The sequence below is a fragment of the Paracoccidioides lutzii genome (assembly GCF_000150705.2).
Source record: "Paracoccidioides lutzii Pb01 unplaced genomic scaffold supercont2.16, whole genome shotgun sequence".
NCBI classification, from domain to species: Eukaryota; Fungi; Ascomycota; class Eurotiomycetes; order Onygenales; family Ajellomycetaceae; genus Paracoccidioides; species Paracoccidioides lutzii.
The window spans coordinates 219348-241812 of record NW_015440962.1 but is presented as its reverse complement, the minus strand read 5'-3'; the positions used below and the strand labels follow the sequence as shown (position 1 = coordinate 241812).

The following is a 22465-nucleotide window of genomic DNA, read 5'->3' as shown; positions in this document are numbered from 1 at the left end:
GCTTCGTATAAAAAGATCTATGATTTATTTTTCTGACGCATCAAACCCGAATTCGACGCAGGTACTTTTTCCAGAGATGCTGTCCGAGTTGTTTTGTTGTTTTATGCACCGTTTATCTGTTTTTTGTAACTCTGTGTATGGTTTCCTGGATTCGGAATATCTTAGCTCAATACAGGCTCCGCATAATCTTAGTTTGCGAAGCGACAACGCAGGGACATCCTTTGCATTGTACCATGCCGGGGAGGGGAGGAGAGGGAGGAGAGGGAGAAGAGGGAGAAGAGAGGAGAAGAGAGGAGAAGAGAGGGGAAGAGAGGGGAAGAGAGGGGAAGAGAGGAGATGGAGATGGAGATGGAGTCGTTGAGCGAAAGTCGAGGATGAGGGTGAGGTGAGATGAGGGAGTTGGTCGAGAAGAGCAGAGGGCGAGTTTATCGTGATTCGATGGCTGAGCCTTGGGGCGCTTGGCACGGGTCTCATCTCCCAGGCCCGTCCGGATCAACTACAAGGGAAACAAAACAGCCTTTAGACACCAGGGCAAATAAATACAGACTTTGATTCGACCCATGGATTCTCCCAGGAACAAACGCATGTCCCCAGTTAAAATGTTAATTTATGTTAATTATCCCTTGAACTTTTTTATTTATTTTTATTTATTCTTTTTTTAAAAAAAAAAAAAAAAAAATTTTTGTTCAGGGTGGCTGTGAGGGACACCCTAAGCGCCCTCCGGATAAAATATTCCCCCAGTCGGCGTCCTCAATGTCCTGTGCAATCCTTGAAACATCACCAAGTCCGTTCGCGGCTTGGTTGGCCCAGAAGAATCCGTTTAAAAGACTGACTTTGACCCCGTTCAATACCCAATCCCTCCGAATTATTTCAAGCCCATGCCCGACTTGAGCTACAGAATACCAGCTCCAAAACTTACTGGTTGGCCCGTTCCGCCTCTTTTTCCCCATGTGGACTATCCCCCCGGTTTCCCCGGTCCCTTTGGCTGGTTCGCTGCATTGCACTAGATGGATCCCCCGAGTATCTCACCAGAGATCACCAGACGTAGCTGTGATATCTGGCTTAATGTATTTTGGTTGGTCTTTTGCTATTATTGGCAGATTTTATCTTCATGATATCCAATACCCTTGCGACAAGGAATGACGTAGGCGATCAGCGATGGGAGCCCCTCCTCTCATCCAGTTTGGGATCATACCACTCAGGCCCTGCCGGGAAGCATTTTGACATCGTTACGGTATTTCCGCAGCACCCTGCGGCTGCTTCTGCTGCTAGTTTTTGCCGCTGCTAAACCATGTCCCGTACCTAGGCTGTGGTGGAGCCAAGCGGATTGTTATCGATAGCCGCAATGGGGATACCCTTCTAGATATGTTCACACTGCAAACCTCTCCAGCAGCCTTACAGAGACCCACGATATGAAAAATACAATCTTGAAGACCTGTTATTACGCTTTTTCTCCACCCAGGTACACCTATCCTCCCAGAATTGCCAACCAATTCTTCCTTGTTGTTCAAAGAACATACAGAAAATCCCCAAAATGGCGAAGTGCATCACACCCACACGCATACCCACATAGATATGAGGCAAGCCAACAGGGATCTCCCAACTTGCCTACTTCAGTTTCAGAAATTTGCTCCATCAAGCAAGCTTTTGTCGACCTTGGAATTCTCACGGCAGGCTGAGACTCTTGCAGTTTCATCACTTTCCACTCGGATGCTTCAAACTTCATTTCCGGGTAGGTAACTAGCCACTACTGAGATAGATCTGTCTCGCATCCCCCGAACCGGTCAAATACAAAAAAATTAAATATCCAACCTACTCCACTTCCCGAATAAAAAAGGGTAAATGAAAAAACTGAATATGTAGTTCCACATCACATATATACATCAGCAGCCCCCCATCCCTTCCATATATATATATATATATATATATATATATTAACTGTCCCCGTGCAGAGCCTCTGTACCACGGAACGAGCAGCACCAACACTGAAGGTATATATATATAATGGTATATACATCCCCTCCTCTCTTCCGGTCCGCCTCGACTTTCAAGGCGAAAATTACAACTTCTCATCCCTCCTAAACCCACCAACCTCGCTCCCAATCTTCAGTGTTGACGGACCTTGCACCAGTGGGGCTACGGCCTGAGAGAATTCCTTGAAGTGCTCCGTGCTGCCGTGTGTCTGAATCGCCTTGGCATCCTTGTATCTGTTATGCGAGGAAGAACAAAATATGTTAGCGCAAGTTTGAAGCCAAATCTAGTTTTCTATATAAAACGTGGGTGTCCTTGCCTCTCCACGATGAGCAATTCGTCTCCAGTCTTTGGTCGGATGGCATAGTAGGCCAGTGTGTCGGGTTCGGCGGCTTGGACCTTTTTGGCGGTTTCGGCGAAGAGGGCGGCGACCTGTGACGGGGGGATGTTAGTATTTTAATTTATTATATTATATACACATTTATTTGTTTATTCATTTTTTTTTTTTTTCCCTTAAATTCTTTAGGATTTATTTATAATTCAGTGCTCAATATAACTCACTTCGTCGATTTTGCCCGGCTTCGGCTTTATGATGGCCACGAGATGAATTTCGTTGGAGGCCATGACTGTTGATGCGTTTTATCTTGTATTTTTCTTTTTTTCTTTTTTTCCTTTTCTTTTTCCTTTTTTTTTAAATAAAAGAATTACTTTCCAATTGACAAATGTTATCATAGAGACGAGTGTGAAGTGATTATTATCCTTGTCTTCACCTCCATTTTAAATACTGATCAAAAAAAAAAAAAAAAGGCCATCCCCGGCTATCCCCAAGCTCTTGATAACCACCGTCACAAAAAATAACCGCGGTACATCCATCCTCCCTCGTAGTTAGTCCCTACTGGATGCCCTTTAAAACTGCGGGGCTGTATATAACTGAGCGCAAAAAGCCACGAGTCCCCAGTAAACCGGTTCCCCGAGAAAGGCCTGTCTCTCGGTGATGATGCCACTAAGTTGGTTAAAGGCAAGGCATAAACACGGCTCTGCGTGGAAATTGTAAATTGATTGGCCACCTTGTCGTCAAATGGTAACTCAGGAACAGGGAGTTTGTTTACGCCTGTCTTTTGGAACGTTTGGGAGTTTATTAGGCTGGGCCTGGATGCAAACCATGGATCAGTTAACCTAAACTGGGCACATTCTTCTAATCACACTTGGCCGCCTGCAGCTTTTCTATCTCTACTGCAGATACGCGGGAATAGATAAACACATCCCAAAGAGGATGCAGGATGCAGGATGCAGGACGCAGGATGCAGGATGCAAGGATGCCGATGTCTTTGGCCCATCCAGTCACTTATAAGGGTAGATATTAATGCTGGATCGGATGGTCGCAGCCGTGTCCCAATGCCACTGCGTCTCTGCGATATGCCGAATATCTTCATTTTTCTCCCATTTCTTTCCATTCGCCGGTTATTCATACACGGTTTAATAGCCATTGCTGCTATTATCCTTATAATCTTAACAGGTTTCAACTTCACTTCTTTTCGTATTCAGAATTTGATCCTCTTCAGGGCTATGTGCATGGTCCTTCTGACAAGCGATATCCTCATATGTATTTATGCTATAACCAAATATCAATTGCCACACCGCAACAAATACGGGCATGAGATATTGAACCCTTTTATTCTGATCTCTGCGTACTCTGTTGGCAGTTTACACAGGCCGACACGGTTTTCCAAAGTACGGATGTCTCAAAAAGAAAGAAGAAAAAAACCCCTTTTTGTCGAATATATATATACACAATATTATACCAGTCTCCAATGACAAGTCCCACCAGCTAGTTATAAAGGTCGTAAGCAACGGAAAGGCTACAATTACTGCGCCTGTGCTGTTTGAAGCAGTCGATGGACGGTGTGGATAATGAGACAAGTCCCGTTCCAAAAATAGTGAACGGTGTCGTTCGGATGCGGGAACGACAAATGCGGACCGCAATTACGACAGGTAAGTTCACGGGAGCTTCTTCCATTCGAAATGGTTTCGATACTCACCCGTTTCTAAGTCTGCGAGATGTTCATCGATCACGCAGATGAGATCGAGGAATGTCACATACATCACATACATCACGCACGTCATGCTATGAAGTTTCATCTCGTATTCGATCCCAACGGACTTGCGTAGTCGGGGTTTCCTCAGAGACCGCTATTTCGCAGCTGGACTGCATAGGCAAGCAAGTTAAACTGTCAGTATTAGTGTTAGCCCCTATCCTTGGTTCACAAGTGGCAATGTCTAATTGTGATTAGACTCCATTACAATGTCTCTTCCCGCTCGGATTTTGATCCTTTTGGCCGATTTGATGATGATGGACACTCTCATATGGGAAATATAATAATTCTGAGAGGACCACCCCAAAAGGGCAGCATGTTCAACGGGCATGCATGAGCAATTCTGAAAGGGTCTTCCGTGCCAACGAAAATCAGACATTCGACTTTTAAACCGCCTCCTGAGGAAACGAAACGGTTTTTCATTTGTGCCTATGGAGGAGTTCTAGTGCGTGATTCAACCTGCAACTCTCACGTCGTAATGTTTGCTCCTTCAACTTAGAAGTGAACCACACTCCCACGGTGTAGGTCATCGGACGTATTCTTCACATCGACCAGGCAAAATTGTGAAAAGTTCACGAGAGTGTCGTCCCACCGTCTTCACGCATACAAACTCCAAAAGTACGAATCAAGGCCTGTTTTCGGGTCTGGTGACGGGCCAAATTAAGCGCTTTTTAGTTCCTACATGGTTCTAGAGACACAGCGCAATAGGGAATTCCTCCATCTCCTTGTATACCGAATGACTGATTGCCTGGCAGAACATTGGTAAGAGCTGCGTGATATGCTCATCGCCTATTTACAGAGTGACAATCCTTCCCTTCCCCAGGAGGGGCGAAATACCGCAGGTTCGAAAGTTCCGTTTGTGCCTGGGTGGGATGAATCGACATCCACCGCCATTAAAACTTCCCCTCCTCTTCCTCTCTCGACGGTTGCCAACCAACGAGCGCCGCTACTGAACCACGGAATTGGAATGCATTGGCTTGGTGTGGGCACTTGCAAAATGCCCTCAGTACTTCGACAACGTCAAGCGCGAAGAAGGGAATCCGACATATAAATTCAGCTCCTCATACTCTGAGGTTCACAATGTGGTTAGGATTGCCCCATAGAAAGACCCCCTTCTGAATGGAATCAGCTAATCACTGATATGATGGAACCACTCCTCATCAAAACAGCAGGTGATACAGCCAATGAGGAGGTCTTTGAGCCTGAAAAGATTATCAACCCTCGATTGTTCTCCCAGACAGCCTCAGCGTTACCACACCTCTCTCCCCCCAAAAGAACCAATAGGCGAAGTCGCAGGCCGCCTGGAGAATACAAATACCCCTCGAGGCCCGCCCTGAGAGCGGGGCGCGAAGATCACAGCTCCGAATTCTACATGCCAACCTCTTCGGACAGACGCAAGGTTATGATACTTTCTCGATCCGAGCATTGGAAAAATATGGTATGAGCTCTTGTTCCCTTGACAATGCAGGAGTATGACAGCATTTCAGATAATGGGACGGCACCAATCAATACTGCCTGGATTCGTGATACTAGCATAACTAATCAGTATAGTCACAACGTTAGTAATGGGGATGCTGTCATACTTCACTCTTTTGAGTGCAATTATTTCATGGATGAGAAATACATACACTTGTTGTTATGAATTACTGAGGTCCTCTAGTCACTCCCGAACTACGATTACCTAGCGCATATATTTATGCGTATCTCAGTCAGATAAGAACGAATCAGATAGAGTAAAGTGACACGAGAAAAATTTGTCCTGAATCTCACTATGGACAATCTCTTCTCACTCTTCAGAGGAACTGGGGGAGAGCCCATGCCAATGGCATCCGCACCAACAGATGCGCCCACACTGACGCAGTCCATGATTCAGCAGACCCTCAGCTCATTGATCAGCATCAGCTTCAATGCTGGCTGCAACCACACAGAACACAGAACTCCTTAGTCACAACCAGGCAGCAGAATTCCATAACCACAACTGCCACTTATCAGATCCTGCTCTGACACAGGGATCTTTTCAACCATCAAGAAGGCAGGTGCACAAGTTTTGTTAAGTGTGCAGTCTGATTCATTCAATCAGAATGACCTGTCTCACCTGATAATCTTCAAGCCTGTGAATAATGATCTTAAACTCATGATTCATGGAACTTCAGTATTAATATATGCTTTCAGTCACAACTACTTGAGCAAAAGCTCTCAAGTTCTATTTTATTGAGAACTTCTTCTTTACTTTCTACATATCTCAAAAGATCAATTTGCTGCGTGCATTTGATATTATTGTTTCCTTGATTTTCATTATATAAGACTATTTCTACTGACTATAAGTTGACCCTTTTATATAATATATTTCTCTCTGTATAATTGGTTATGTGTATATATTCATGTTGTTTATTGCCGCCTATATATAATATATATATATGTTATTGGATATTTAAATATAAATACATATTTGCTTTGTAGGGGTTAGGTTTCCCCTTTGTCGCCTGCCAAGAAACCTTGGAATTGTCCACTTGGTGGTCTTAGCTGGTCTCCAAGCTCGAGCGTCAACTGCTGTCTGAGGAACTAGAGAGCTTTGCCCAGGAGCGAATGCGAACAAGATCTCCCCAGTCCTTCTTAATTGCCATCAAAGACCAGCTGTCACCTAATCACTGCGTGATATAATCATCCCGGTTCCAAGGCGCCCAGCGCGGGGCACTTCGAGACTCCCTCCTAAGATCAGTGACGTTTAAACTAGCTCCACCCCCGAAGTGGCTCTTTCATATTAACATGCAACCATAAGATCAACAGTTTATGTATTTTGTATGATGTGGTCCATGACCGAACTGTGAGCCTGCTCTTCTCATGAAGCCTTTTGTATCTCATGTGTATCTCGAGTCAGGCTGCACCAAGAACTCCACAGTCATATGTATGCAAGTAGGAAAGCGTCCGTTAGTTAAAGCAACCCAAGACTTGAATTAAACTGACCCCTGCAAGGGACTGCTCGTAAGCTATGCACGGCATGCATCCCAAAAGTTGTAATCTGGAGATATATGAAGCTAATCCAGAAATAAAATGGAAACTGTGCTCTTCGGTTGATTTCCTGGCTGTTGGCAAGACCCAAACACACTGGAGAGAGGGATAAAGCTGACAGGAACAGGTAGTGGTTTGAGCAGTGCCATCCAGCATATTCTCGGTGACAATGGGTCGATGGGTCGAAAATAAGAACTGGAGATGTGTACATGTTGTAACGGTCTGTGGTAACGTGACTGGCCACTCGACAAACATAACAGCGAAACCGCCAGCTACAATTTACAATTCCACAGATTGACTTCTCAACACATTATTTCTTATATTTGAATATAAGTAAAAGTATCTGTTAGATGGAGTAGAGGGTATTAAAATTTATATTTAATTTAAAAACTAAGATAATAACTAAAATAAGTAGATATCCATATAAATGAAAATATATATATATATATATATATATAAAACATGAAAATTAATAAAGTTGAAAAATTGTTAAAAAAGAAAATAAAATTCTAAAGAATTGATAAATATTCATTAGTTTAGAGGCGGACTTACACTATATAAGAACTCTTTCTCCTAAGAGTTTGTGAGTGTTCTTGTAAACAAAAGACTGCAGTCTCTCTAAGGGTAAACTAACAAATCAGTGACATGCTGCATAGAAGCAATCCGATCAACTCCCTATTTATTAATAGTGGTGTTATTTGCCCCTTTCTGAGAGAGGAATTCAGCTCCTGTGAGCTCAATGTTCGCGTTATTTGACATGGCAGTGAGGTTTGAAGCTGGCGGGTTGAAGGGTAAAAAAATCGCGTCAGTCACGTTGCCCGTTGTCCCCTCCTGTATGACACCATAAGAGGCTGGAGATTGGTTGGGATATTGCTGTGGATCAATGATATTTTCCGAGCAAATAGATGGAGGATTTGGGTTAAGTTAAAAGGAAAAAGTCTGAAGGAACGAGCACTCCATGTCCAAACTCCGTCACTATATATATATATACACACACACACACACACACAAATAAACTTACTACGGTGACTGCCCGACTCCGTGCTGAGATAATAGAGATATGCGAGATCAGCCCCTGACCGCACCCCGCTAACCGCTTATTAGTTAGCGAGAAGCCAACGTGTTCCAACCTCAGCCGAGTTAAAATCTTCCCCGACCCGCAATTGATTTCCTCCGCCACCACCGCCTCAAAACGCCAAACCGTCCATCCTCCAAGTGGCCCAGGCCGGCCATCCATCATATTTTTACTGGACATTGACGCATATATGCTGTGGTAGCTCCCAAGTGCCAACTCGTTGCTGGATTCTATCTCATACCCAACCTGGTGTGCCCTACCAAAGTCCAGGTGCATGTCTATCTCCGTTTATTAGCAGCCATGTCAGACAACACTCCCCCACCTCTTGATAGTGTCCATCCGACGGACACCTCTCCGCGCACAGAAAACGAACTGCCTCCCCGGCCCCCGTCGCCGCCGGTGAAAACGACCGCCCCTCAAACAATGGCTGCCGTTAACCATGAGGAGATGGCTCAGCTGGAGAGAGTCCTGCAGTCGGATGTATGGAGAACAACCCTCAGTCCTTGCTTCCCGTCGTTGAAGCGCACAGACGCATTTCTGAGTCAGAGGAGAACATAGCTAACAATTCTATTGCCACTGGGCAGATTGGAATTTCAATCCTTTTAACCAGGTTGAAACAAACTATCGCATCCACCAGGGTTTGTTCTCTATCGTTCCCCTCCCGAATATTTGAGCCCAATAGCCAATTGGTATCAATCAAAACCTAGGACTTCTCAAGTTTTCTTCGCAAGCGATCCAGCCTCGAAGAGGAACATGCACAAGGTCTCAAGAAGCTCGCTCGTACCATGCACGACTCCGCCCACCGCTTCGAAAACCGCCAGGGCACCCTCGCAACTAGTTGTGACGAGATACATCGTATCTACGACCGCATGGCCGATCATGGCCTTCAGTTTGCGATCTCCCTGCTCCAGATATCAGATGACTTAAACGAGTTGGCTGCGGTTATGGAACGCGGCCGGAAGCACTGGAAGCAGACCGGCCTGAGCTCGGAAAAGCGTGTACAAGATGCAGAAATCATGGCGGAGAAGGCAAAGGCGAAATACAATTCTCTCGCTGAACAGTATGACCGGGCGAGAACGGGGGATAGCCACCCCGGTAAATTCGGCTTGAAGGGCCCCAAATCCGCGGCCCAGCATGAGCAGGATCTCTTGCGTAAGGTCCAGAATGCGGATGCGGATTATGCGGCCAAGGTCCAATCTGCCCAGAGCCAGAGGAAAGAACTTACCACTTCGCTGAGGCCGCAGGCGGTGCGTGCATTGCAGGATTTGATTTCGGAAGGCGATTCGGGGCTTGGGCTTCAAATGCAGAAATTTGGTATGTGGTTTTATTTTATTTTCTAGAGTAAAGGTACCGCGCATTTGGGGGTTATATGACATCTAAAGCTGATATTTGTCTGCAGCTATGTTCACAGAAAAACTTTTGCTTGGGAATGGCCTATGCGTGAGCCCATTGAGAAACATCCCCCCTGTCAGTGGTGCCGAGTTCAAGAGCCTACGTGACGTTGCCTATGAAGTGGACAACGAAGGGGATTTTAAGTCTTATGTCTTGAGCCATTCGTCAAAGATTGCATCGGGTGTAACAGAGATCAGATACGAAAGGCATCCAGTTCGTATTCCGCCCAGGTTATTTGCTAGGAAATCTACTCTTTATATCTAACGTGCCAAACCTAGACACTCACGGCACCTCCGCAGCCAACTCCTATCCAGACAACCAGTCAGCACCCGGCCGCAGCGCAGCAATTCCCTGGCCCCACCCACAGTCCAACCTCTCCCAAGTCTGCTTCGACCCAATCCCAGCATCAACAACCTCCAATGATGTTCTCGGCCCCACCACCACATCAACCGCTCATGCAACACCATGAACAGTACGGCATGCACCCACAAGCACCAGTGCCCACGCAAGTGCCCCCCCCACAACAACAGTATACAGGACAGAGCCCCGTCCAGATGCCGACGCCCTACCAGCCTTATCCGCAGGCGCCAGCACCACCCCCCCAGGAACGCCAGCTGGGAGGCAGGAACGGGTATAATACAGATCTGCCGCCGCTCAAACCAGTATTTGGTGTTTCATTGGAAGAACTGTTCCAGCGAGACGGAACTGCCATTCCCATGATCGTGTACCAGTGCATCCAGGGCATTGAGCTTTTCGGGCTTAATGTTGAGGGCATCTACCGTCTCTCCGGCAATGCGAGTCACATTGCGCATTTGAAAGCTTTGTTTGATAATGGTATGTCAAAATTATTATAAAACTGGTAGATTAGATTTCAGGATGGTTTCGTGGGTCAAAACTAACCTCGTGTATCATGGCATGTAGATTCCTCCCAAGTCGACTTCACAAACCCGGAAAATTTCTTCCATGACGTCAACAGCGTAGCTGGGCTGCTGAAGCAGTTCTTCAGAGAACTTCCGGACCCGTTGTTTACCAATAAGCACTATTCAGATTTCATCACTGCGGCCCGTATGTCGAACACTTGCTCCCAATCTATCTGCGCTTGGATGTATGGTTTGCTAAATATGCCCACTGTGACATAAAATATAGAACGCGAAGATGATATCCAACGTCGTGACGCCTTGCATGCCCTTATAAACAATCTTCCCGACCCGAATTATGCTACACTCCGTGCCTTAATTTTGGTTTGCCCCCCTCTACCCCACTGCTCTTTTAACCTCACCCATCAATCTTTGAACCTAGGATCTGCTGACTTATGTTGAAAAAATGGTCACAGCATCTCAACCATGTGCAAGAGCGGTCTACAGAGAACAGAATGAACGCAGGCAATATTGCCATTAGTTTTGGGTGAGTCTTTATAGCTTCGCTTTATCCCTTTAAATGCTATGTTCACTGATCCGGACACACCTCTCCTAGTCTGACCCTGATGGGCTCAAATGCGGGTCACAACATTGCGGACTCCGGCTGGCAGGCGCGGGTCATCGAGACCATTCTGCAAAATACGTTCCAGATCTTTGATGAGGATTAGAAGGACAGGGGCACTCGATCCTTCATTTGGCATCCATTATATATTCTCCCGCCCATTTTTTACCTGGATTCTTTACTCTTCCTTCTATTAATTATACTTGTATCCCTACCTACCTATACTTCTCTTTCTACCTTGCTTCTATACTAGCCAACAACCATCCCTTTCTGTGGATTGCAATATCTGTTACGTAGCAAAATCCCTTAACCCTCTTCCCCCTCCTTTTCTTCTCATTATTGCGGTCGACGATCAGCGGACAACTACCTATTGTTCCTTTGCCTTGTTCATGTACAGTTCTTTCTCCTTTCCCCCTTCCCCTCTTTTTGAGCTTTGTTTGTCATTCTTGCGGTTGACTTTAGTATTTATTCTCCCTTGGCAAGATAGCTGCCTATTATAATCAGTATCCATCCTAATAGTTAACTCAGCTCAAGCTCGAGATCCCTGTGTGGCATTGTCTACCCGTGCACGGTGTCTCCTGCCAAATCTACACTCGTTCAAGAAGTGAGGGTATATTAAATATAAATTTTTTTCAATTATCACAGATCTATTTACCTTGAGATCAATATAAGTTTAGAGAGAAGGTGTACTTATACATATAAAAGCAAAAGGTGAAAAAAATCAAATATTCAATATATTATTTATCAATCTCTCATAGTAATTATTTTAATATTTCATGATATTCATCAGAGATTAAAAACACTTATTTCATATTATATTTTACGCATTTTTATAATGACAAATAGTTAAAAATAAATTAGTTAATTTTACTTATTTTAGAAAGATAACATAACTAAATATAGTAACTAATTAGTAGTAATTTCTTTATAATATATAGTTAATTAAATTTTTATTAAAAAAATATTTAAATTTAGTAAAAGTTTCTCATAATATTATTAATAATAGTATTTATATTAATATAATATAGTTAATGGTAATATATTTGATATTTAAATATTGATCAAAGATTTATTATAAATTATTTCCTTTCTTTAAAAACTTATATTAACTTCTTTAAATTTGTAATATAATATATTATAAAAATACTTAATAAAATTTTTTAATATAGCATTTGATAATATATCTTTAAATCAACTTTAATATAATTAATTAATACACTATAAATGCATTTATATATTTTTAAAATTTTCAGAATATGATTGAGATATATTATTAATTTAAAATTTCTGTATTTAATGAGTTGACCATAGATATAAGAAATTAATTTCAATTTCTTATCTTTTTACTCTTTTTTTTAAAAAAAATAATAATTCTGAACTGAAAGAATCATATCATTGATTTAATAAGTATCTTCCTTTCTTCACGTGACCCCGACAACCCACACTGAAAAGTTCGGAAGTTTGTGGGATTGAGTCAAGGCGCAATTTTGAAAGTTGCATTTTGAGAATGTAATCGAATATGAAAAACCATTCCCCCCCCCTCTTCATTGTCACACCGTTTCTCCTCTTTCTGCTTTTCATTCTCCTCGTTCTTCTGTGCCTTACCCTATATTTCGTCGCTGTCTTCTCTTTCACCCAGCAGCTCATCTTTGAGAAGCTTATCTACCACTTTTCATTACCGAGTTAGGCTGCACATCACACATCCCAATACCCACCGTGCGACTGTCCAGAGAATGGGCCAACCGTCCTCCCAGGCATCAAATGCCTTGATATATTTGACCTACGCAGCTTTCCTGTATAGACCTCCTCCAAACACCATCCACCTCCCCTCTCCTCCCCACACCCCTTTGACGAATACAGATGTTGAGGATGGATAGTGGCTGATGTTACTTCGGAACTATGGCGCAGAGCTCTCGGACTCTATATCGCATATCGTCTTCGAAAACAAACCACCAAGGACTTTGTGTCCAGTAATGGCACTCAGAAGGGTTAGGAAAAAAAAACTGCACTCACCAACGAACAGTTCTCCATTTATCATCCCATTCTTGAAGGATATGCATCTCTAGATGGCATCACCCGCACACCTACCAGTGCCCTGTTTTTCTCCTTTTCACTTAGTGATCACCTCGTTGTGAACTGGCTAATGCTTCCCCTGTCATCCTTTGTAGCTATCCCTCTTGCCCTGAACTTTATTGCGTCGGGTGAGTTGCGCAGACAAAGCGCCATCGCGCTCCCATGGTTCTCTTCTTCGTGAGAAGCGGCAGCAAGAATACTTGTGTAGCTAGCGGCGATGACCCAGCAGAAAACGACAATCAATTAAGTATTGTGGTGGTGACATTACCACCAATAACGTATCCCACCACGGCCAAGACTTGAGCCCTGCGGAATGACTGAAAGTGGTGGCGATCTCCGGAAGCGAAGGACCTGGAGTAATCTTACAGATTTGATGCTATATTTATATCTCAGCATACAGCAGGTTCGTATTCGAGATTCAGTTCAGTAGATGCTGTTCTGGGCCTGACGGTCTATGGAGAAATTAGGGAAGATAAAGATTCGTGAGAAGGTTATCCCGAATCACTTAACTTTCTCTTTTTCCCTTGTATATCGGTGGGTCCAGAGCAGCATTCGCTGCGGCTTCACTACGGGCGCTGATTGCGGCATTGGGCGGGAACTTGACAATCCACCTCCGGAAGATCATGGCTTCTATTTCGTTGCTGTTGTTTTACCCCGAGAGATTGTCGGGCGCTCGATGCAGGCATGATGCTGAGATTGTACCGTCGAACACTCGACCAAGTTAATGCTTGCGTGGGAAACGTGCTGCCGCTTCTCCCCTTCCCCCCATCTGTTCCACTCGCATATCCCCCCTTGGTTGTGTGAAGATATGGAATATGCTAATTCTAGGAATGTGTCTGTAACCTTCTTTTCCTTGCAGCTCTTGGATCGGGGATTTTGTTTACCTATCCTGAAATTGCTACTATTGCCGGTGTCCAGGGTTTGGTTATCTATGGGTTAGCTTCGGCACTACCGCTATTGGTTTTTGGATATTTGGGGCCAATTATCAGAAAAAAATGTCCAGAGGGTTTTGTTCTCACCGAATGGGCCCGGGAGCGATATGGTTTGGTTACGGCGATATACCTTAGTATTTTAACGTAGGCTCCCAGAATTACTCCCAGAATTACTCCCAGTTTTCCCTTTCCTCTTCTTCTTTTGGGGAACGGGCTAATTTTCATCGATAGATTGATTACGTTATTTCTATACATGGTTGCGGAACTTTCTGCGCTTCAACAAATCGTCAGTGCTCTCACTGGACTCAACGGATTACCAACCGTGATCGTTCAAGTTATGGTGACGACGATTTACACGTCCCTGGGTGGCTTCAAAGTATCTTTTATCACCGACAACATCCAGGGAGCAATGGTGGTGGGATTAGTTATTATAGCTGTCATCACCGTGGGTACGAAAACGAACATCGATCGATCCCTAATCGACTCCTCTGGCCTCTTGGACGCCTCTCTTCTTGGATGGCAGCTAATATATATCCTCCCAATCGCCATCTTCACGAACGATTTCTTCCTGTCCAACTTCTGGCTGCGAACTTTCGCCTCCAAAAGTGACCGCGACCTGCGCATCGGCGTATCAATTGCAAGCGGCACTGTGTTTTGCATCCTCACCCTGGTTGGTGTAACGGGATTACTGGCAGCATGGTCGGGCGCCTGGCCTGGAAACCCCCCCCAGCGGGCCTCGATCGCATTTTTCCTGCTTCTCGAAAAACTCCCTGGCTGGGTGGTCGGCATCGTGCTAGTCATGACTGTTTCTCTTAGTACTGCCGCATTTGACAGCTTGCAGTCTGCCATGGTTAGTACGGGTAGTAACGACCTCTTCCGCAACCGCCTGCCACTGAAATATGTGCGCATCCTTGTTGTTCTGTGCATTATCCCTGTCGTAGTTGTTGCCCTCAGGTCTCCCAGCGTGCTGCAGATCTTTCTGATATCTGATCTCGTATCTGCTTCTTCGATTCCTGTTTTAACTTTTGGACTCTGGGAGAAAGCGTATTGGTGGAAGGGATTCGAAGTAGTCGTTGGAGGGCTAGGGGGGATTTTCTCTGTCTTCGTTTTCGGAGCAATTTATTTCAAAGATGCACAGGAGGGGGCTAAATTGATTCTTTTGGGAAACGGTCTTTATGCACAAGACTGGAGTGTTTTTGGTATGTCCTTCCCTGTTTTACCTCCTTCTTACCCAGTGACTAACAACTACCCAAGGTGCATTCCTCGCCGCCCCCTTGGGTGGTATTCTCTTCGGTATCGCAGCCCTAGGCTTGCGATTGGGCTATCAATTCCTGCTGTGCAAACACCAACATCGCAGATTTGATGCTCTGGATAAGCCAGAGCCACGTCTTCAACCTTCCGGCGACGGGATTTCCGATTATGGAACTGCTCCCATTGAATCTGGTATCGAAGGACTACCTTCCACCCTCCAATTTGCTGCCAAGCAAGATACGGAAGCAAATATTGCCCGTGGCAACGCGAAAGCATCTCTGTAAGGGAGCGTGCAGTGAAAAAGTGACTTTAATGGGATAGCTCCCCATTAGCGTCTGGTCCAGTTATCTTTCATAGCGATCCAGTTGTTCCCCAGGGACCTGGGGGCACTCTGCTGGCCTGGCATGACATGGGCAAAGCTTGGCTCAGCTCATTTACTCGGGCTATACTAGCTTCTTTGACGCCAAATGGAACGAACATATCTCTACTCCTGTTTTCTCTCATATATGTTTTAGTGACTAAGATCTGTCTATTAATTATATTGCATGTACTTGGTTATCTTTAAGCTATGCAAATACAAAAATTGAGAGAAAAGGAGCTTTCGTTTCCGTTTGTTTTCCATGTGTTAGATTCTTGATTTTATTGAGTTGGGCGGAGGAGGATGGGTTTGCATTTTTGAGTAGGGTGGGATACTCGTCCAGCCTGGACGCTTGTATGTCGCGATTATACATATACATACATGTTGATAGATGGGAATGCATTTAACATATGTTGACAATTTTGGATATTGGATTTGAGAGAGCTATTTTGTTTACTTTTTACGGATGTGAAAAGTGGGCCTTTTGACTTTTAACATACAATATAATATTTACAATTGTGTGCGCGTCTAACGCTAACAATCACAGAAAAACGCAAGATGAGCATAGGAGTTGAAGTTTTGATCATAAATCTGAAGAAATAGTTCAGAAATACAAACTTATCCAAAACTCACATTAGCTCATCATAGGGAAGTTCAAAAGGAAAAACACAATTTTACAAGTATCTTACATAAAAATTATCACATACTTTCCTTCTTCTAAGACTACTTCAGAAACAGGATATTAGGATATAGTCAAATAATTCTCCGCATTCCCTTTCGTCTCACAGTCTATTTGGGAGAAGCAGTCCATTAGCTCCCTCCAAACTTACTACTACCAGATATCAGCTCCAACCGATCCTTCAACGACAGCCCCTGCGCAAACGCGGGATTCGTCTCCATATCCTCCATCGTCGTCGCACTCGCAAGGCCCCACACCTTCCAATTCTTCTCCTTCCCACCAATCACCATCCTCTGCAACACAATATACTCAGTGGAATCCTGCTGCTTTGCCCGCACCGGCGTTTTCGACTGTGCCTCCTTAGTTACAGGAGGCGGCGTCCTGCTCAATGTCTGCCGGCTCTGAATGCGCACTACGATCTGCCGGATGCCAACTCCGTGGCCGATGTTTGCAGCGCGGTCAGTTATCACCCGTGCGCCTGTGAGGGTCATTGAGAAGGGGAATTTTATGTATTTGTCTAGGGTCCAGATGAGCTTTTTGGCATGCTCGGGTCGCCGGGCGATGCGGTTTGAGAAATTTGTGTAGAGGCCGCTGCAGCAGATATTCTGGAGGGTGGCGGTATCGGCGCTGGTGGGTCGCTCGATGGGACATGGTTAGCGGGGGATTGTCTGCCTTTCGAACTTTTATGTTTCCCCGTGGGGAATGTGGGGGGGGGGGGGGGGTTAAATGCGGGAGAACTCACGCGGCGAGGGCTGTGTACATGGATTTATGGAGGTCGAGGGCCACACGCTTCCTTTCTCGTAAGCGGAGAGGGAGCTTGTGTTTTTTGTCGAGGTATTTACAATAGGCTACAACACTGGCATTGGGTGTTTAACAGGCGCAATTGCGCAAAAGATTTTGTTAGCTGGACTTATCTTAAAAAATTGACACAGAGAAATCGACAGTCTCGATCCATCCGCCGCCGGCTCTCGCCCTTTCAAAGAAGGATAAATGACGGCACGTAGATAGTTATAACACACCCAACAAAATCCTGGAACTTCGACCTAAGTGATACCCACTCCATCCACAGCCGCTCTTTCGGATACTTGAATATGGACGGCATATGCCTCCACAATGGCCGGATAAAAGTGCCTGGCAAAAGACCAAGATCATCCGGAATGGAGTCCGCATCCATCTTTTGCATAAGCTTTTTCATCTGATTTGACCCGCTCATAACAGGCGGAGCTTTAGGTCTCAGTATTTGCGCGTCTCTCATCGAGGCTTCTCGCTGTGTGGTGTTGGAGAATGGACGGCCAGAGAGGAGAAGACATCGCGAGAATCGGGAAAAGGAGGAGGAGGATTGTAAAGAGGACCGAGCATGGATGTAATGGGGTGTTGTGGTGCGGCATGATATAGAAGATAGGAGGTTGGACGAGGAGCGGGGAGCGACGGAGGAGGACATTGTGATTGAAGGGCCCGCCCGGGGGCCAATTGAGGCGATTTCCGGATAAGAAACTGGAAAACGCCTTGCAGAGGGGCCTTGGAAGCAGGGTTATTGGCAGGATTGAGCCCTATGCGCCCATATGACTGACTCCTTGGGTGTTTGACATCGTCTCTAATTAATTTTTGGACGCTTTTGAAATCTTTGAGATTAAAGTCAAAAAATATACTTACCGCATTTGGACTAGCGTATTCCTTCAGCAGACCCACGTGATACATTTAGTCATCACACATAACGTAATTCCACACCGAGTGGGCCACCACACCGAGTGGACCACCAAAATCAGCACATCCCAACTGACTAGATTTTAATTCAAATATCTCTACACCACAACACTCAATTAAATTAAATTAAATTACATGCAGTTGAGAACATCTTAATCTTGTATGCTCAAGAGTATTGCAATTGCTGCAGCGTGGTGGAGCTCGTACACGTGATATAGGCTCAGAAGGTGGTGGCTCACAGGGTTGAATAACTCCCTGTTCAACAGGTGCAGCAGAGGGAATAACAAGATTCTGAGCTTCATTCCTAGTTAGATCCCCTGCATGTTGAATTTGGCACCTAGATCTATTCCACTTTTGCTTCTCTATCTCATTTGTGTTGAATATATCCTGATATTGCTTCCTCATAATAGCAGCACTGACCATGACATATTCACAAGCCTTGATAATTTGATCAAAACCTTCTATTAAGCCTTGGGGCTGCTGACCTTCCTTCATAAGACTTTTAACCTTATTCACCTGCTTCTGCAATTGCTGTGGATTACTAGGTGTTTGAAGCACTCAGAATGATGTGCTAGATCTGCTAGGTGATGGTGTAGGGGTGTGGAGTTGAATATCCAGCTGCTGGATAACATAGTCAGGCTGGAATGGCACTATTCCAGTAGTTCTGAAGCCACTTTGAATAGTCTGAGCTTTGAAGGCTTCTGTACACACTGTAGGATAGACATCTAAGAAGTCAAACTTCTTAATGGTGTTGATTCCAATCCACATTCACTGTTGAACTAGCCTTCCAGATGCTCACTTTAGAACTGCAAAAACACTCACATCTAGTGACTTTAAAAGATGTGATGAATGAGATGGCATGCAGAGTGTAATAATTCCATTATCCTTGCAGATTTGATCAAATTCTGGGGTAAGATGAGTGCTGTGTCTGTCCAGGATAAGAAGAATATGAGAGTCAATCTGATGTGACTTTGCTTCTGGAATAAACACCTGTGTAAGTCATTTAAGGCATATTTCATCTGTAGTCCAGTCATTAGGACTGACATCAAGTCTCCAGCCTGCAGGAAGACCTTCAAATCACCCCTCCAGCAGATTCCAACCTTTAAGAATGATATATGGTGATAGAGCCCATCCTGACGCGTTGACTGACTCAATCACAGTAACCCATTCTTGATTTCCAGGCTGTAGCAGCTTAGCCCGGCAATAGCACTCACTACTAGTAATAACCTTAGTAGTTGCACAGAGTCCCATTGCAAAGCCAGTCTCATCAAAGTTGTATATATCTTCTGGCAGAATCCCATGCTCAGCAATTGTATCCCTCAACATCTTAAACCAGCCCTGAATAATCTTTATATTTTCGCATTTGGCCTGGTCATGATTATAGTGTCTGGAATAGCAGCTTTGGAGCTCTGTACGGTGTTTAATCAGTCTTGAAATCCAGTTCTTGCTGACCCCGGGGGGGGGGGGGGGGGGGGGGAGTAGTGGAATGCTGTAAGGTAAGAAGGTAATTAGCCATATCCTCAACAAATGCCGGCCGGGAGGGGAATCCTCATTTAGCTAAATCCAGCACCCATTGAACTAGCCTATCCTCTTCAGCAGAAGATAATATATGTGAATTTGCATGTAAATTCATGTGTGCAGACCGGCCATGGAGTCGATAGGTGAGAGTTGAATGTGGCACATTAAATAGCCTTGCAGCTTCGCGAAATTGAGGATATTTCTTGCTTTTTAATAGCATTTATTGCAAGTTCAAGCCTTCCCTCTTGCTCTAGAGAATTTGAAGTCTTTTTATTGTGAATTGATGGCATAATTGCGCGTTGAAATGGATGAGTAGTTAAATTGGAAGATATTTTGAATTGGTGGCCCGCTCGGTGTGGAATTACGTTATCATCCAATCCACTTGGAGCATGCACTTCGGCCTCGGATGATTTGCCTTGAGCTCTTGGAGCTCGAGCAGTGTCTGCACTCGGAATGTTCAAGCTGCATCAAATCATAGAAACCAATGGTTTTATTCATTGAATCACTTTTTGAATTCACGCTGAGGATAGAGGGTGCACCTGGGTCCCAAGTTCATGATTGGCTATTCTGGGGTAGTTATTGTGTAGTTATCTGTGGATAGATATCTGATGGAGTGTGATAGATGACGACGGTGACAACGACAACGGCCGGTGGCTGGTGGCTGGTGGGCCCCAAGATGTAGCAACGGAAGATGCAGGTTGCTTCTCTCAGCTCAGGTTGCGGTTGAAATGAACCATTACCCTTTCATGGGAATCTATATCGCCATTCACTAAAAAATGCGGTGTCATATGAGAATCCCAATCCATGCCACCTCAACTTGGTGCTGGGACTGACTTCATAGCCACTTCTCAGTATGTTTTCGGCTAGCAAGTTTTCTTAAGGAGTTCTTCAGGAAGGATTTTGCTGCTTGAAATCTTCCCTCGTCACGTATTTCTTGTTTTCTCTGATTTCCTCTACCAGGGTAGGGAGCTTCTCGTTAAATGGTGGTGAGAGTGGTATTATTACCCCTGACACTGGCGAACCAACCTCCAGCGCTGAATCTACTGGTTGATCACCAAATTCCCAACCTCTGAAATATATTGCCGCCCTCTTTCAGTGAGATATCTTTAGTCGTGGTGTCATTCTTCCTGCTCGTGGCTCAAGCCTCTGTTTTTGCTGTCATTTCTGTCTTGATTTCAAGGAAGCAAGCGACTTAGTCGATCTTCTTGCGGGGCTGACTTCTATTGCCATTTCTGATAAGAGGGGGAATGGAATAGATATAGCTTCCTCTCCTGCAAGTTAATCGGTTCTTTTTGTGTTCTTGCTTACCAACACGAGAGGCATGCATGTATGACCGTCCACTGTGGCGGTCGCCATTCTCAGAAATGGGCTGTACATGCCGGTGGTGGGGGGGTAGGTTTCTTACTATCACTTACATTGTTTCGCTTTCAACAACTCTCAAAACGTCGATCGAGGCAAGGGGATGCCCTGACCATATGGTCTTCGCCATATTCTGATACATATAACATGACAACAAAGTTCTGCATCACTTATGGATCACCCGAAAGGGAATCGATTCTCCGTCTGAACAGCGGAATATCTTATGAGAATTATTGAGAATAAATCATGGGGAGGGCAGTGAGGGTGCTCGTTTGTTTTTGAAATTTCCTATCTAGCGGAGAATTGAATGGCAATGGGAATAATGTATTTCTCAGCCAGTGGTAATGACATTTGTTTCTCAGGGCGTATTTTCGCCAATCTACAATGAAGGGGGAAAACTAGAACGTCAAGAAGTGGCAAAAACGAAGAAAATAATTGTAAATACAGATAGGGAGAAAAGTGGGAAAAGGAGCCATTGTTCATAATTAGGACATATTCAGAAGAAAAGCAGCACATCATCTCATCCTCCGGAATGGATGGGCCTCTGTATTCAGTACATCCCATCCAAATTAATCAAACCAGGGTATAAATGTCGAATAAACACAGGCCAGCGTGTCTGCCAGCTAGAAACTTTTCATACGATCTGACAAGGGACATCCCCCCCCAGCGCAGCGCAGCCGTTGCTCTGGAAACGGCGACATCTTCCAGACCCATTCCCATACAAGGTTTTGTCATCTCCTCAACGGCTGTGAACATCTCCAGGCTGTATCGAGCAAGTTCATCCGGCCCGTGATGCAATAGAGGATGAAGACACTCTCGATGGCTTCTGGATGCAGGGCATATCGTCGGTCTTGCATGGACTTTTGAAGCAGCCTTTGGGAAGACGTTCGCGGGCAATGATCGCTTCTGCATCGTCGACTCTGCCGTAACCGAGGGGTGGAAGGGGATAGGAATGAGCGACCAATGACGGCTTCGAGGTATTTGGCCTCGTCCCAAATGCAAGATTTATCGGTGGGGCAAGGTATTATGTGGTATACCTCGGGCATCATCCTGGGTTGAGTCGCGTTATATGCCCAGATACATCCGTCCGTAAGCTATTGCGCAATATCCATGAGCACGGCGATATAGAATAGTTTAGATCCCAGCGCAAACATTCCTCCGGCGAAACAGACAAGTTGCTGCCCCTTAGCAAACAGCTGCTGCGCACCTATAACTGAAGGTACAGTCACCATGTCTGCGTTATCGGGCAATGTGGGTCTGTAGAGGTTGTGCTTTGCCACGAAGGCCACGGACTTCCTGTGCAATCTCTCATACTTCTCATCCACGCCACCTAGCAGGGCGTGCATCATAGGCAGATACTCGTAAAACAAGTCGGGCATCGCGCCTAGCATGAAGGTGTCGAGTAGTTATTTAAAGCTCTTCGTTTATGCATCTCACACACCTGGAAGTTTTATCTCATTTCATACTTATCGAACATTTCCATGATGCGGTGCACGGCATCATACCACTTTGAATCCTTGATGAGTTATGATAGATGAGTGAATTCCATGGTCAGGGAGTTGATTTCAATTA

At 44.9% G+C, this 22465-nt stretch overlaps 8 protein-coding genes across 8 annotated transcripts; 3 read left to right on the top strand and 5 right to left on the bottom strand.

The window, feature by feature from the left end:
• Positions 1-24: 24 nt before the first annotated feature.
• PAAG_05893 (hypothetical protein) lies at positions 25-474 on the bottom strand (the record flags this gene model as incomplete). Its single annotated transcript, XM_002792059.1, has 1 exon — positions 25-474. The coding sequence occupies one exon, from the start codon at positions 472-474 to the stop codon at positions 25-27; it is 450 nt and encodes a 149-aa protein (XP_002792105.1).
• Positions 475-2059: 1585 nt separating this feature from the next.
• On the bottom strand, positions 2060-2595 carry PAAG_05892 (hypothetical protein; the record flags this gene model as incomplete). The annotated part of the gene is made up of 3 exons (XM_002792058.2): positions 2060-2200; positions 2299-2403; positions 2533-2595. 3 exons carry the CDS (start codon positions 2593-2595, stop codon positions 2060-2062), a joined length of 309 nt encoding a protein of 102 aa, XP_002792104.2.
• Positions 2596-3866: 1271 nt separating this feature from the next.
• PAAG_05890 (hypothetical protein) lies at positions 3867-5508 on the top strand (the record flags this gene model as incomplete). The annotated part of the gene is made up of 5 exons (XM_015845714.1): positions 3867-3963; positions 4590-4682; positions 4757-4791; positions 4864-5070; positions 5155-5508. 5 exons carry the CDS (start codon positions 3867-3869, stop codon positions 5506-5508), a joined length of 786 nt encoding a protein of 261 aa, XP_015699940.1.
• A 2940-nt stretch (positions 5509-8448) lies between these two features.
• On the top strand, positions 8449-11125 carry PAAG_05889 (GTPase activating protein; the record flags this gene model as incomplete). Its single annotated transcript, XM_002792055.2, has 9 exons — positions 8449-8628; positions 8733-8786; positions 8856-9462; positions 9548-9753; positions 9819-10374; positions 10462-10605; positions 10687-10781; positions 10874-10944; positions 11014-11125. The coding sequence occupies 9 exons, from the start codon at positions 8449-8451 to the stop codon at positions 11123-11125; spliced, it is 2025 nt and encodes a 674-aa protein (XP_002792101.1).
• A 1777-nt stretch (positions 11126-12902) lies between these two features.
• Positions 12903-15559, top strand: PAAG_05888 (urea transport protein; the record flags this gene model as incomplete). Its single annotated transcript, XM_015845713.1, has 8 exons — positions 12903-12989; positions 13043-13220; positions 13553-13574; positions 13637-13729; positions 13752-13756; positions 13952-14168; positions 14256-15223; positions 15279-15559. The coding sequence occupies 8 exons, from the start codon at positions 12903-12905 to the stop codon at positions 15557-15559; spliced, it is 1851 nt and encodes a 616-aa protein (XP_015699939.1).
• Positions 15560-16443: 884 nt separating this feature from the next.
• PAAG_05887 (hypothetical protein) lies at positions 16444-17753 on the bottom strand (the record flags this gene model as incomplete). Its single annotated transcript, XM_002792053.2, has 3 exons — positions 16444-16939; positions 17055-17168; positions 17332-17753. 3 exons carry the CDS (start codon positions 17751-17753, stop codon positions 16444-16446), a joined length of 1032 nt encoding a protein of 343 aa, XP_002792099.1.
• A 1945-nt stretch (positions 17754-19698) lies between these two features.
• Positions 19699-21023, bottom strand: PAAG_12119 (hypothetical protein; the record flags this gene model as incomplete). Its single annotated transcript, XM_015847648.1, has 2 exons — positions 19699-19996; positions 20950-21023. 2 exons carry the CDS (start codon positions 21021-21023, stop codon positions 19699-19701), a joined length of 372 nt encoding a protein of 123 aa, XP_015702723.1.
• Positions 21024-21624: 601 nt separating this feature from the next.
• PAAG_12118 (hypothetical protein) lies at positions 21625-22272 on the bottom strand (the record flags this gene model as incomplete). The annotated part of the gene is made up of 2 exons (XM_015847647.1): positions 21625-21987; positions 22066-22272. The coding sequence occupies 2 exons, from the start codon at positions 22270-22272 to the stop codon at positions 21625-21627; spliced, it is 570 nt and encodes a 189-aa protein (XP_015702722.1).
• Positions 22273-22465: the final 193 nt, after the last annotated feature.